Source organism: Capra hircus, chromosome 25 (assembly GCF_001704415.2).
Source record: "Capra hircus breed San Clemente chromosome 25, ASM170441v1, whole genome shotgun sequence".
NCBI classification, from domain to species: domain Eukaryota; kingdom Metazoa; phylum Chordata; class Mammalia; order Artiodactyla; family Bovidae; genus Capra; species Capra hircus.
Window position 1 is genome coordinate 25560877 of NC_030832.1, and position 16589 is coordinate 25577465.

The 16589-nt window shown below is 42.4% G+C and overlaps 1 protein-coding gene across 2 annotated transcripts in view; it reads right to left on the reverse strand.

Annotated features, from left to right (window-relative positions):
• XPO6 (exportin 6) overlaps positions 1-16589 on the reverse strand; it is a 109817-nt gene that overhangs the window by 32997 nt on the left and 60231 nt on the right. For both annotated transcript variants that reach the window (XM_018040520.1, XM_018040519.1), the window contains exons 8-10: positions 14047-14173; positions 9317-9426; positions 297-405 (exon numbers count right to left, since the gene is read on the reverse strand). In XM_018040520.1, coding sequence (XP_017896009.1) covers positions 297-405; positions 9317-9426; positions 14047-14173 — 346 coding nt within the window. The remainder of the gene's footprint in view (positions 1-296; positions 406-9316; positions 9427-14046; positions 14174-16589) is intronic.

Here is a 16589-nt window from a genome sequence, read left to right on the forward strand (position 1 = left end):
GCAAGGCAGGGGAAAATAGGTGGGATGCCAAGTTCTTACTAAACCACTTTTCACTGTACGTATGGTTGCTTTACTTACATCTCTAGTCCATATAGGTAAATGCCTGTAAAATATTTTTACAGTTCATAAACCCAAATCGACCAGCAGAATACAAATTTCAAATGTGTAACTCAAACCGTAAGACTGCTCTGGCTTAAAGATGGTCTCCAGAGCAAAGAGCTATGGGTTCCAAGTCTCCATTTCCATTCATACCACAGTAAGGCAAGGATTAAGGCCAACGAGGCTATGCTGCTTACATCGTCATCTAGAGTCTCATCATCCAACTCCTCCAGCTGGGCCTGGTTGTATCTGAACTGGATGCGATTCAACACCTCCGTCAGCAAGAGGACTAGGGCGTCTTCGTACCTGCGTGGCAGGGAGAAATGCAGCATCAGGTGAGAGCAGGCTCTTAGCCTAGGATTTCAAAAAGGCCCCCTGCATTCTGAAGGGAATGGTGTCTACACTGGATTACCACATACAGGAAGCATCTAAACTAAACTTAGTTTATGGTTTGGCAAATGCTACGTGACAGTGGGACAGGAGCAGGGGTGTGACTTACTCAACGATGTTCCAGAACCTTCTTGTATAATATCCTTTGTCTCTGGTAGCAATTTTTGTCTTAAAAGTCTATTCTGTCTAACTTAGTATAGTCAGTGGGTGAACAATCTACCTACAATGCAGGAGACATAGAACATGGGTTCAATCCCTGGGCTGGGAAGATCCCCTGGAGGAAGCAATAGCAACCCACTCCAGTATTCTCGCCTGAAAAATCCCATGGACAGAGGAGCCTGGTGGGCTACACCCCAAAGGGTCACAAAGAGCTGGACACGAATAAGTGACAAATACCCCCCTACACAGTGTAGTTACCCTAGCTTTATTTTGGTTACTGTTGGCATGGAATATCTTTTCCTATTTCTTTTACTTTAAACCTATTTGTGCCTTTAAAATTCCAGTCAGTCTCTTGTAAACAACATGAAGTCAGTCCATTCTGCCAATCTTTGCTTTTTAACTAGGGAAGTTAAGCCTTTATATTAATGTAATTACCAATAAGGAAAGACTGACTTCTGCCATTTTGCTATTTGTTTTCTCTGTGTTTCATCTTTTATTCCTTCTGCTAGGACTGCTTCCTTTTGTGTTAAATAGATAGTTTTGAGTGTACTATTTTAATTCCCTTGCCATTTCTTTTACCATATATTTTAAAGTTTTTTTTTTCTCAGTGGTTGCCCTGAGGATTATACATGCTATATATAAATATCAATTAACTCAATGGTTTAATTTGGGGGGGGGGGGAGGTGGGGGGCTGCACCACATGGCTTGTGGGATCTCAGTTCCCTGAGCAGGAATTAAACTCAGGCCATGGCAGTGAAAGTCCAGAACCCTAGGACCAGACCACTAGGGAACCCAACGATTCAATGCTGTCAACAACTGTGAGAGGTAGGTGGTATTACTGATACTTTTCTGATGAGGAAATTATAGTTAAGAGAAGTTAAATCAACTGCCCAAGGTCACAAAGCTAGCTGGTTTGAACCCAGGGCTCCCTAACTCAACGCCTCATGTTCTCTCTACACATAAACCACCAACAGGCTTTGAGCCTGCTCCACCCATTCCCCAAAAACCTCAATTTTAGTCAACTTTTAACAACACTTAAAGTCGAAAAGAAGACATGGGAAAAGTCTAGGGACACCCTGACCCCTTGATCTGTCTAAAAATAATTTCTCAAAGAAACATTTGGAGCCGGAGGCTTGGATATTTCCCACATGTGATAAGAATCTAACTCAGCACCAAAGTTATACGTAATAGTTGCTACCACAAGGGCCAACAAGCCACTAACTTTCAAGAACAAATCATGTGGCCTAAACGTCTGTCTTAAACATTTCCTGAAATGTTTCTACGAGAAGTTCAGGGCTGGGCCCACTCAGAGCAAAGCACCCACCCCGGTGGTTCAGCTCCTAGCACCAGTCCGCTCTCCATATTCTGTGATGCTGGGACTGAGACTGCACACAACATGCTTCATCTCTGCTTGCTGGACTCGATCAAACACTGGAGGAAAACTGAACGGCAAAGGGACCCCACTCTTCCTGTGGGCTTGCTGTCCTGGCAGTGTCACCCCAACAATGGTCCCCAGGCAGTAACAGCAGCAATAACTGGTTCCAGCTTCCACACTCCCCAAGCCAGCCGAATCACACCCTCTCTCTGAGGTGCCAATAGGACCCAGGTCACCACCTCTCCTCAAAGGATTAAGTCCCAGCTCCCTGGGGGCCCTCTTCTGAGCTGTGCAACTGGGGGATTCCCTCCCCTCAGAGATCTGACCTCTAGCTGCTTGGAGGCCGTCTCCCGGGCCACTGATAGTCACTGTCCCCGGCACCTCTGCGTGGTGCCCCAGCCCTAGGGACGAAACTGCTTCCTGTAGCTACCGTCTGTGTTGTCTCAGTGTTCCCTTTTTGCTTTCCACTCCTCTAAAACTTGTTTAAGCAATTTCCTACACTGAAGTCTTAAAATAAGTAAGTGTAATTTCTGTTTTCCTGACAAGACTCTAACTTATCAATCACCTCATCTTATACCGGGAGTACCAGGACAACAAGACAATCAAAGCCAAAAGGTATCCAATACCAAGACCAAGTACAGTTCATTCAGTCTAAGAGTTACAACTCCTGTACTGAGACTGTAGATATGGTCTGCTACTGCTAAGTCGCTTCAGTCGTGTCCGACTCTGTGCGACCCCAGAGATGGTAGCCCATCAGGCTCCCCCGTCCCTGGGATTCTCCAGGAAAGAACACTGGAGTGGGTTTCCATTTCCTTCTCCAATGCATGAAAATGAAAAGTGACAGTGAAGTCGCTCAGTCGTGTCCGACTCTTAGCGACCCCATGGACTGCAGCCTACCAGGCTCCTCCGTCCATGGGATTCTCCAGGCAAGAGTACTGGAGTGTGGTGCCATTGCCTTCTCCGAGATACGGTCTAAAGACTACTTAAAAATCCTCCTGAAATGTCACATTTCAGAGCTCTGTGGGCATAGGAGCTCATTTCTTCATCAGAGACAGAGACACTGTCCCCCCTCAATCCCTCAAAGAGTCCCTCATTATTTGCCAATAACTTAACAAGCTAGACAAGATAAGTAATTAAGCATGATGGCCCAGAGGAGAATGTTAGCAGAGAAAAATCACTAATAAAATAGGCAACATCTGTGGGAAAAATTGCAAACAGAATCAAAATCCCACTTCAGTAGACTTTAGAAAAAGGCTAAGTTCAAACACTTGAGCCTAGAGCTTATATTTGTCATTTGCCTACCCAACACCCTTCTTCCCCAGGAAGAGAACACGAGGCCCTGATGCCAAATGAAAGACTATATTTCCCAGTCTTCCTCTGCAGACAGGAGTGGTCAAGGAAATCTTAAAAGAAGTTATTTGGTGGGGCCGCTGTGAAAGCTGCTTTTGTCCAACCTCTCCCCTCTACTCCTGCTGCCTGAATAACGGGTGCGATGCCTTAGATTCAGCACCCACCTTTGACCATACAGTGACTGTGGAGATGGAAGTCATGCCTACAGCTGGTAGAACAAACATGTACAGGGCTCTAAACTAGTTGACATACAAAAAATGAGAAGACACTGAACACCTGTCAAGGGAAAGACAATCAGCAAACTGTCACAGATGACACAGATGCTGGAATTATCGAAGATTTTTAAAGCAAGCTATTATAAGCATCCTTCTTGAGGGTCTTCAGCTGAAGGGTGTTTTGGGCTGAACTGCGTCCACTCAAACTTCGTATGCTGAAGCCCCCAACTCTCAGTATGACTGTATTTGGAGATAAGGCCTATGAAAGGCAATAAAAGTTGAGTGAGATCATAAGGGCGGGGAGGGCCTTAATTACATGAAGAGAAAGAGACATGAGGGAGTGGAGTGTGCTCACGCTCCCTCCTCCCCGTGCAAGCACAGAAGAGGGGCCACATGAGGACATGAAGGGAAGGCAGCGTCTGCAAGCCAGGAAGAGAGCCCTCACCAGAAACCAAATCCGCCAGCCCCCTCATCTATGACCTCCATTCTCTAGATGTAAGAGAAAATTAATTTCTATTGTTTAAGCCATCCCAGTCAGTGGTATTTCGTTATGGCAACCCGAGCTGGCTGATCGAGAAGGTAAACGATAATCAGAAAGAAACCTGGGAGCTTCCCTGGTAGTCCAGTGCCTAAGAACCTGCCTTTCCCAGGACACTGCAACTGCTGAGCCCACATGCCACAACTAAGGAAACCCGAATGCTCTGGAGCCCGTGCTCTGGAACAAGAGAAGCCGCACAAGGAGAAGCTCATGCACCACAACTATAGGGCAGCCCCTGCTTGCCACAACGAGAGAAAAGCCCTCACGCCAACAGAGACCCAACAAAGCCAAAACTAAGTAAATACATTTTTTTAGGTTTTTTTTTTTTTTAATCTGCTTGCAAATGCTGAGGACACGGGTTCAATCCCTGGTCCGAGAAGATCCCACATGCCGTGGAGCAACTAAGCCTATGCGCCACAACTACTGAGCCCACGAGCCATCACCACTGAACTCTGTGTGCTCCAGTGCCTTTGCTCTGCAACAAGAGAAGCCACTTCAATGAGAAGGCTGCGCACTGCAACGAAGAGCAGCGCCCAATCACCACAACTAGAGAAAGCAACGAAGACCCAGTGCAGCCCCCCAAAATTAATCAGCTAGTTAATTAATTTTAAAACAGAAACATGGAACTTCAGAATGAAGGGAAAGCAAGAGAACTGGCAGATCTCTGGGTAAATACAACTGCTTCTCTGTTGATTCTCTTAAGAACTTTAAAATATGAATGCTGGATGAAAGCAAAAACAGAACACTGTCTGATGGGATTTTCACTGCTCACAGATGGAAAATATATGGCAACCTCAATGCAAGAAGAGAGAGCAAAAAAGTAGTGAGGCTTCTATATTACACTTGATGTGGTAATACGTCAACTAGAAAAGTTAAATATATATGCATTTTAATATACAGAGCAATGACTTTAAAAACTCATAAATATAGTCAAACACTCAGTAGATACACTCAAAGGGAAAACTAAATTTGTGTGAAATTAACAGTTGTCGTTTAGCTGCTCAGTCATGTCCGACTTTTTGCAACCCCATGAACTGTAATCCATCAAGCTCCTCTGTTCATGGGATTTCCCAGGCAAAAATACTGGAGTGGGTTGCCATTTCCTTCTCTAGAAACTAACAAAGAGAGTCTCAAAACAAACAAAGCAAAAACTGATAGAACTGAAAGGAGATGTTGACAAATCCACAACTTTACTTGGGAGAATTCACCCCTCTCTCAGTAACTGGCAGAACAAACCGGATAAAAAGATAACCTGTAGAACGCTCTCAATCAACCTGATCTGGCATACCGATAACACTGCACCCAGCAACAGCAGAGCACACACTCTCAAGCACAGTGAGTGAGCCCCAAGAAGAGCAGGCCATAAAGCAAATCCTGACAAACTGAAAAGAACTGGAACCACACAGAATATGTTTGCAGATCATAATAAACTAGAAAACAACAGCAAGAAGATACAGGGAAAATCCTCAGATATTTAGAAATTAAACATCAAAGAGGAATTCTCAAGAGGAATTACAAAATAAATTGAATGAAAAGGAAACCAATACCTATTAGAATTTGATAGATAAAGCTAAAGCAGTGCTCAGAGGGAAACTTAAGAGCATTAAATGCTTAAATATACAATGGAAATAAACCTACAGATCAGTGTGCGCAAACCACAAATGTGATTTCAGAAGCACCCCAACTTCTTCTGAGAGTTAAATGAAATGTTATGTTAAGGCAACTACATAGCAGCTGCTTAGTAAATGTGTGATGAATGAAAGAGAACAAATGAATCAACATGCAGGCAATAAATAAACAAACCTACAAGTCAGATAACTACAAGGCACCAAAGCATAATCCTGGGTAGCTTTTTCAACTCAGTGACATATTCTGAGTGAATATTTCCTATTCACTTGAATATATCCTATTCACTTGCTCTCTGGGGCAGTCAACAGCATGAATTTCGTGTATCAAGAGCCAGAAAGCTACTGGAGCCCTGACATAAACCTAGTTAATACCTTTTACTAACGGTATCAAAATGCTGTGTGTCACAATGGCACTTCCTCTTTACTAAGCAGAAAAACCCACTCACAAGAAAAGGGCAGCAAGTTTTCTCACGCCTGCCCACATTTGTTTACAGTCCAATCTAATGTCACCCAGAATCCCTGGCAGGTCTGTGGCCAGCACCTGCCAGTACTCTCATGACAAAGGGGTTCACAGGACATGAGTCAGTAACTTTAGGTTGCTTAACACACTGCAAGTTTCCTCATCCTCCTATAAAAATAAGTTTCTACCCAGGTGTCTCCCTACACACTGACAAGCACAGAGAGAAGGAAGTTAGAGAAAGAGAGACAAAGGATGAGAACTAATACTTATTTTCTGAACATCTACTATCAGCCAAGGTACTTTATACACACTGGTTCATTTAATTTGCTCAAGAACTTGTAAAGTAGGCACAACCATTCCCAAACTAAAAAGAGGAAATGGAGACCGAAATTCAGGTCTTCCAACACCACTGATTCAAAATGGCAAACCTGGACAGTGAACCCCACTAGCAATTAGTTCAGTTGGGTGCATTACAGAATATTTATCTGTTAACAATGGGACTCAAGTTCTCCAAGTCCCCACCAGCTCTGAACAAGAAATTCTTGAGCATCTTCATTGAGCAAGGAACATGTGGAGCTCCAATTTCCAAACTCCTAGGACCAAAAATAATTCTATGTACATTTGTACTTCTAAATTTGTAGCCTACAAAGCCTACCACTTTGTTGTGAGGAATGATGCAAAACCTATAAACCACAAGAGACAGGAACTGAATGCTGTCTCTGCGACTTAACCACACCTATGTCTCCCATTTAAGACACCAAGAAAACATCTGACTACTTCCTGCAAGACCAGTTGCTTCTGAAATTCTGGTTCAAGTCACAAAAGCCCCCTGACTTCTTTCAGATATATTTTATCAGTTGAAAAACATTTGACTGCATTGACAAGCTCTTCACTAAAAATCAATGCAGTAATTATCTGTAGCCAGTGCTCTTTATCAGCTGCTTCAATATATTGGGATCTCTAAGATAACCCAGAGCTGTGGTTGCCAAACTTTCAAAACTTTCATTTAAGGTTTTTTGAGTATGTACTTCTATAAATATGCTCCGTGAGAGTTGACAGGAAACAGAGTTCAACTATTTTCTTTGAGCAGGCAGTAGACTGCATTGTACATCTTTCTTTGTCGTCTACTACCTTTGACCACTAGAGGGTGTCAGACTGACAAGCTGTTCCCCAGATGATGGTTACCATTAACGGCATAAACCACAGACAAGCTTTGGACGTTTGGATTGTTAAAGTGTGAAAGTGTTATGTGTGTATTTTTTTAAGTCATGAAAAATCAGAAAGCCTTATTCAGGATAATAATCAAAGGATCAATGAGAAAAATCCCTAGTGTTTAAAGTGGTCAGCCAGGACCGCTGACAACTGTGACGACAGATGCCTGGGCAGGCAGGCAGGCCACCATCTGCAAGTGGGCTGAGGAGTCTCTGCTCTCCAGGGGTCCTGTCATTTAACTCCACAGTCACCACCTCAGTCAAACAACAGCAACATCTTCTATGACTTATTATTACTGTGTGGTCATTACTGTGACCATCCATTGAGTGCCTAACATGTGATCGATACTATGCCAGGTATTTTATATACACGATTTCCTTGAATCCTAGCCATTCTACAAGAGAGGTATTAGTATGCTCATTTTGCAAGAGGAAATGAGACTACCATATGACCTGACCAACAGTAACACTGCTACCATGAAGCAGAAAAGGGATTTAAACTGCACCACTGCTCCTTCTATCGGTGCAGAAATCAGCACAAGTACTTCTCAGTGGAACAATACCGTATTCTCCCCACCTAAAGCACATTTGTACTGTGCTTTTAAAAGCATTTCCGTGCTGTTCATGTCCTCATCTTATTCTTCCAAAAAGTCTGAGCGATGTGAAAGACCATCTAACCACTTAAATATAGCAAAATCAGGCACAGTCCTAGAAGCAAAGGATGCGACTGCTCAACATACAAGAAAGAGAATCTGGCGGAAGCGCCTTTTCTTTGAAGAATCTCATTCAACAACACAATTACTCACAGTTGGCAAGTTCACCAAAAACAGGATCTACTGTTGTGTAAGAAGGTTTCTGATACACAAATATACTACCCAGAACCACATGTGACCTGACATCATAACAAGCTGGAAGCTATTTTGCAATCATAAAAATAGTTTGGGAAATGAAAGTGCAAATGCTTAAACTTGGAATGCAAATACCGTTTAGAATTTTAAAAACTCTTCAAACCTCAGAGACGGAAAGGGTTTTAAGAGGTTCAGTCCAACTCTCCCCAGATGGGAGTTCTCCTCACCACCTCCATTTGGCACTCTCTAGGAGAGACGTATTCACTATCTCCACCATCCACCACTGATACTATTTACCGAGCATTTGTAATGTGCTGAACACTCTAGATATATTAGCTTCAAATAGTTAGATATATAAGGACCACAGTGTATAGGAAACATACTTTCTGCCTACAAACAAGAAAAATGGTCTTGAGAAACGTGGGGAAAAAACATTTCCCCATTTTCTGTTTATAAACTATAACAAGAAGTACAAAACTAATCACCTCTGGATAGTGGGATTATAGAAAACTTATCTTCTTTATATTTTTCTATCTTTGCTAGTTTTTAAAATAAATACTTTTTTCCCTGACAAGTATTCATTATTTAGGAAATTTTCAAGCACATACAAAAGAAGTGAGGATACAATGAACTCCAAGTTCCTATCAACTGAGTTCAACATCAATTGTCAACACATGGTCAACCCACTTCCCCCACTAGCCCCAGGGAATTATTTTAAAGCAAATCTCAGATGTTGTATCATTTCATCCAATAAATACTTCAACTTATATCTCTAAAGTAAGGATCATGGGGGAGAAGGGGCCACAAAAGCATTATCATACCTAAAAATTTAATACATGTTACTTTTTTAATCAGAAAAATGATTTTTAAAAATGAGGTATCTAAGGGGAAGAGAAGACGACAATGTTCAATGGCATTACTACCTGAACAGCTTATGCGACTCCGTTTCACTGAAGCAGTCTGACTGCATGGCGGACTCTTTAGGCCACAAGAGAAACTGACCAAAATGTCTATTTCTAGTTATTAATGTTTCTGTGGTTTACCTGTTGAGAACTGCTTCCTTGTCTCCCAGACGGCTTTTAATTTTACTTGTCAGATAGTCCAAAAAGAGTGTCCAGATATCCAAACAAGAGAAGTAACCTTCATGAGTAGGCTATGGTGCAAAAGAAATCCAGACAATGAAATTACTTAATGGAACTACTCCTTAGAAACACACCCACCAGTGTTTACTTCCACCAGAACGCTACAACCATAAGCCTAGATTCCCTCGACTTCTTAGTAATAACCACAATTGGTGTCTTTTATTTGGTCTTCACGATTGGGCCCTGCTGAACTAACAAGACAAGGTTACCATGGAACATATTATTAAGGAGATATTATGCAGAACAAACCAATTTACAAAATAAGCCGAGAGAACACCTATGTTGAACTCTGAGACTGCGATGTGGAGAGTTCTCACTGATCCTCCGATTCAAATCTGCTTCAGAGAAAAAGAAATTGAGATCCAGAGATATGTTCAATGTCAGGGACAGGAGCAGGTCTCTTTACTCCCCCAGCCAATGCTCTTTCCACTATGTACTATTATAAAACCAAAACTAAGTTTCAGCGGCTTCTAAGTGACAAGTTTATACATTTGAACATTAGGAAAGAAACACCTGCAGTCTTCCTACATGACAAAGTGAGCGCATTAAGTCTGACCCGCAGGCTCCGGCTCATCTGCAAGTAGATGTGTCAAACAGGCTAACAGCAACCTCTTGCCTGAATTTTAACAAGGACAAAGTGAGAAGAGAGCAAGTCTTTGTAGGATCGTAGCAACTGGACCACTGCACTTTCTCAGGAGTTCTGTAAAATCCAGGCACTCTTTTCTCCAGTATCCAGTCCTCCGCATACACATTCAGTTTCATCTGTGGCACCCCCGCCCCACAAGCCCTTATGTATCCCCTCAAATTCTTGCTACCTACAAGAACTCCTTGGTTTTACTTGTGATTGCTCCATTTAACTACATCATTGGTAGCAGGACTAGATATGGCAAGAAATACTAACACTATCTTCTTAGATCAGCTTCCTTCCATTTCTGATCCAAGAAAATCCAGAAGTTTACATGGGCAGGTATGGAATTTGTCTAAGAGGTAACTTACAACGATGGTGGCGGTGTACAGTGAGAGTTCTATACCCAGGCTGAGTCTAAGACAGAAAAGCTATAAACTTAAAAAATGTGGCAGTGACTTCCCTAGTGGTCAGTGGTTAAGAACCCGCCTTCTAATGCAGGGGATTTGGATTTGATCCCTGCTCAGGAAACTGCGATCCCAGATACTATGAGGCAACTAAGCCCGGGGGCTCTGGAGCCCACGCTACGCAACTAGGGATGCCTATGTGCCACAGCGGAGCGCCCGCACGCCACACCCAAGACGCAACACAGCCAGATATGTCAACTTTTATTTTTCAAAGTGGCAGACTCCACTCATAATCCACAGGGCAGCCCTGGAACTAGACTGCTAACAGCTCAATCAGGACCACCGGCAGGGCCATCCTCAGAGCACAAAATGAATTAGAAAAATAAGCAGGAAAAAAAAAAACACAATAAGCCATGTGGAAATAATATGGGTAGCCTGGGGACAGGCACTCTACTGGCAGCCAGGAGATGTAGCCTTGTCCTGGCTGTAGTGTGCTGTGCTTCCTTGTCAGGAGCTTACCTAGTCGCCTTTCCTTGATTTGAAAAGCAATACCTACCAGCTCCCTCACCAAAAAACATAACTGATCAGATGCATGTGGCTTTTGAGAAAAGCCAAGAGCTAATGGCTATGTCAAAGTGCTTCATGATTACACATGTCTTTCTCATGCCTTTGAATTGAGGATTTACTAGGTGTCTTGAGGCTGGAAGAAAGTTGGGCAGATACACCCTCTTCAGGACCTGAAACACCACGGTTGACATCCACATCTACAGGCCCCACTGTGAGGCCTCCTGTGCTGCCCACAATCTGGCCTTTGATGACTGCTCTGGGCACAGAAGGCTAAGGTCATAAAGCTAGATGGGTTGACTGCACTTTTGGTGTCAACTCTGCAGAGCCCTCACAGACTCCTTTCTAAAATGTATCTATACTCAGATTTACTCATCAGATTCCAGAGCCAGTTAGTCAATAAAGACTAACTGGCAAGTGCCTTTAGAAACTAATGATACCACTACTTCTTTCTCCAGGGGATTTGTTTCCTTTTGCATTTGGTCTATCTGACCTTCACAATAGTCCTGGAAAACGGAGAGAAATTTTTCTTCTTTCCATTTTACAGACTAAAGAAACCAAGGCTCAGAAGTAAAGTCACCTGCTAAGGTGACAAGATAAGGAACAAAAAGAGAACTAGAGGACTTTCCTGGTGGTTCGATGTTTGAGAATCCGCCAGCCAATTCAGGGGGCACAGGTTCCATCCCTGGTCCTGGAAGACTCCACATGCCGTGGGGCAACTGAGCCCATGAGCCACAATTACTAAGCCCACATGCTCTAGAGCCCGTGCTGTGCAAAGAGAAGCCCCTGCACCGCCACTAGAGAGTAGCCCTCACTCACTACAAGTGGAGAAAGCCCTCGTGTGGCAAGGAAGACCCTGCTCAGTCAAAAATTTAAAAAAAAAAAAAAAAAAAGATGCCCCCTGCAGTCTAAATCCCTAGAAATTTAAAAGACTTGTCCAAGGACAGAGGCCTATTAGAAATAACCAGAGCTCCAACACCCAAAGAAGTAGTCATTAGACATGCATACTTAAAACATTTTTTTAAGCTTTCTTCTATAACATGCATCTTTAAAAGATCCCATTTTACATAGAGAGCGAAGTTATATGACATTTCATTCTGTTTTCCCAAATAAACCCCTTCTTTCTGCCCCCAGCACGGGTTCCTTCTCTCTCACATCTACTGCACTTATTCTAAAGTATCAATCAAAGCCTTCCTTTTTTCCTAATTCTCTTTCCAGTTTCTCCAGATCGATGTCAAAGCTCTCCCATTTCTGATATCTCTCTCCTGCATCCTCACCCTCCTATATCGCATCACCTCTCTGTCCCATGTTAGCCCTGGTGAGCTTAGCTGGCTTTCTCCTCGCTCTGACAGAGCGAGGGGCCTCACTGGCCCCTCTATCAGACATCTCATCAATTCTTCAACCTCCTCTTCCTCCATCCAGGCCCTTCCAAATCCCCTATTACACTCACACACCCCTCCCAGCCTCCACCCTTGCCTCTCCTCTAGCCCCATGAAGTTACATGTTTCAAACTACCAAAATGACTATCTATAAAATCAGCTGCCCTCCCTGACCTAGCAGTTCCATTCCTAGCACACACCAACAGAAGGAGTTATGCATGTCACCAAAGGCAGGCACGAGAACGTCTGCTGCATGGTTCACGGCCACCAGAAACTGGAAGTAGCCCAAATCAGCAGTGGCGCAGCTTTCTAATGACTTCCTATAAATCAGTGAGAACAAACTCCTGCCACACACAGCACAGATGAAGTTCGTAAACATAATGTTGAATGAGAAAAGTCAAACAAATCTACATTGTGTGCTTCCATTTAGAGGAGTTCTAAAACAGGCACAACTAATCTGAGCTGCTGACGTCAGAACTGGGGAGGATTTGGGAAGGACATGAGGGGATTTCTGGGGATTCTGGTAACGTTCTATTTCTTGACTTGGGTGGTGGTTACCTGGGAAATCTTTGTTCATTTTGGGAAGCCTCATGAAGCTGTACACGCATGATTTACACACTTCTTTAAGTGTGTAACCCAAAAACAAAAAGCTGTGGAGGGGAGCAGGGCAGTCTGCACCTTGAGGTTTGCGGAACCTCAATTCCCCTGACCAGAGATTGAACCCAGGCCATGGCAGTGAAAGCCCAGAATCCTAACCACCAAGGAACTCCCCAAAAAGCTTATTTTAAAGAGGACACGCGACAAGGACCTACTGTGTAGCACAGAGAACTCTGCTCAACGTTACATGACAGCCTGGATAGGAGGGCAGTTTGGGGGAGAATGGATACGTGTGTATGTATCACTGAGTCTCTATCGTGTCCACCTGAAACTATTACAACATTGTTAATCATCTATACCCCAAAACAAAATAAAGTTTAAAAAAATAAAGACAATTATATAAAAGGGGGAAAAAAAGACATGCAAATGAGCACAAGTGAAAGGGCATGACTGAAAGATCCACAACGGCACTGTGATGATGGCTGCCCAAGTCTATATGTCTACCGAACACTACTGAATTGTACAACTACAATGGTGAATTTCTTAGCAAGTAAATTCTATCTCAATAAAGTTGCTAAAATATATACAGAAACAAAAATACTGGGTCACCAGAATGTAAATTCTAATAAAAAGGACGGACTTGGCTTAAGAGGAAATACAATAAGAGCTCAAAAAACAACTGCTGAATGGGGGGAACAACTGGACCCCAAAACTGAACTCTTGAGAGCTGTACTATCTACCGTCTCCTTGTGGGAAGGCTTAGTGACAGCTACAGACTACAGCTAAAGGTCCTATGGATTCAAATTCTGGCTACACTGCTTACCAACTCTTACGACCCTCAGCAAGTTACTCTTTGTGCCTCAGTTTCTTTATCTGTAAAATGGGGATGATAATAATACCTACCTCATAGCGTTGTTATGAAGGATAAAGGTGTTCATCTTCATATAGTAAGCGCTATGTAAATGTTCACAAAATAAAATAAAGTTCTTTCTCCCCAAAATAACAAAGTGGGCTTCTTGAGTGGGAAAGGGATGGATATGGGTCATTCCAGTGCTTTACCTGATGAAATGTGTATTTGAACAAAAGTGTCAAAAACTCCACCACAGGGAACTGGGAGTAGGACTCGATTCTCCTTAGGTGAACGCTCACAAAGAGCCGCAGAAAGTCAGTAAACTTCTCGATGTAGCTAGAGAAGACAAGAAGACAAAAGGCAACAGTGAGAAACTCAGTTACCTCCTTAGAGGAGAATTCAATTCAATCCAAATTTCTTTCAGTACAGAACTATACAGATTTATAACATATTTTCAGTTAAAAATATAAAGGCCTGCAACAATTACCTACAGCTCAGGCAACCCTTCATTCCATTACCACCTGAAACACAGCAGAAAAGCAACTTTAATCCTCAGATACCATCTACTAAGGCACCTTATAAGCTAGCATCCTCACATTTGCTAACTCAGTGACCCAATTAAAGGGAAAGGAAATGGTACTAAAAAGGTCGATAGGCAGATCGGCTGTCATTTCAATGGGGCACGTCTGGACGGCTGGTTTTCTTTGCTAAGAGGCCAAAATATTACAACGAATGTGCTAAAAACCCCAAAATAAAACAAGGCTATACAAAAGGCATGGCATCCAGGTAAGATCTATTCAAGCTTGCAACCCAGTGTTCGTGTTTTTCCCCACCCTCTAGCTCTGGTGCTAATTAAACACAGCACATCCCAATCCATTCTAAAAAATTTCAGAAGTAAGGGAGGAGGGCTGTTCGAGCTGGACAAGACTCAGGGACAATTTAGCGATGCTTCATTTTACAGATGAGGCCCAGAGAGACAAAGTGACTGGCCCAAGGTCACTCAGCCAGCTCATGGAAGAATGGGACCACCATCCACTCCCAATCCAGTGCTCTTTCTTTTCACATCACAGGGAGTTCCCAATTCATTTGTATTCAAAAATCATTTCACAGAGGAGTGTGGGTCACAGCTGTAAGGATAAGAGATGTCTGTTATTAAATACACAGCACATCATCACTCTCACATTTCAGAAACTGTCATTATAAGCCCCTCAATACCAAAAGGTGATTAGAAAATGAGATGGGTGTACCTCCATAAATCACATTTCAGAGACTGATTAAAAAAAGGTAAACCTGGTCTTAGCCAAAAATTATATGTTGGCTAAAAGCAGTTCTGACAGTCCTAACTGCAAAAAGCTGGCCTTTTTGTTTAAAGCAAAGATATATGAGATAATAAAGGGGAAGAAGACTAGTCCTGAGAAGAGCAAAACTGGCCCATCAATAAACGTCCCAAATTGCTCCTGGGACCTAGCACCTGAGGGTGACCAATTGGTCTGTGTGGCTGCCACACACAGGTAAGTTTATCTGAAGCTTTAAAAAAAAATTACTTTGTTTGATAAGGATCATGGGGCCAAACACTTAAAAAACAGTAAGGCACCAATCAACTGTACTTAGAGATGGGAAAGTACAAAAGAACTCCTCTCTGAAGCCTTCAATCACTAAGACTCAAGAGCAGGAACTCTTCATTCCTTGCTCTGCTTATTACATTTTGACGTGGTTATTCAAAGCTGTCAACCATTTTGCTGTTCTTTAGGAAGCCGTACTCAATTCCCTACCACCCATAAAAGAATAAGGAAAAGTCGTAGATCATGTAACACACAATCTCAATTTTATTTTCATCTCCAACTCAATTTTTAAAAAGAATACAGGCAAGACTGTTTGGCAGCTAACACTCAGATTTTATTTCACCTCATTTTCTTTCCCTTGCCCACCTTCTGGTACAGGTGCTAATGAGCAGTAGAAAGTTAGAAAAAAAAGCAGGAGAAGAGAGGCAAGAAACCTGGGGTTAAGTAGCTCCTAAACAACTGAGAAAGGACTTAGCTGTTTAGAATTAGGGGGAAGGGACCCAAGAGCCAGGAAGCAAGCACACAGTATTGTTCATGTCACCTTTCTGCTTCCAGGCACCTCTCAGCTTTCACAGGGCAAGAGGAAGCATAGGATTAAAATATAAAACCAAGAGCACAAAAGTTACATGTGACAAAATCAGTATACATCATCCATGACGACATTTTTATACCACCCAAATGTAAGCCGTAACAGACATTAGACTACAAGTAAAAGTCAAAACAACTGATATCTATTTGATGCTTGGTGTAAGCTGCTAGGTTAACTGTTGGGTTTTTTTAACTATATGAAGATACAGCCTTACTTAACCAAAGCTACAAAGGATATAAACATATACAGTTGTGTGTTTGAAAGCTGATACCTTTGAATTCAGATAGAAAGCCATTATCAAATAATGCAAAATAAACCCACATATTACCATATCAGATTATGAGTTCCTTTGTGAATATACAAAGAAAATTTCACAGAAAGCTTGTTCACAATGAACCAAACCAAAATAATCTTACATACCAATTTTTTTCAACTTTAGAAAAACTTGTCAAACTCGCTAAATTTAAAAAAGACTAGAACCGTCTTGACTTTAGGCACTTGACTTTATATCCCACTGCTTACTCTAAGGAAAAGGAAACGGCTTAATTCTGTATAGAACAACAAAAACAAACCAAGGAAAATTGATTGAAATACTAATGAC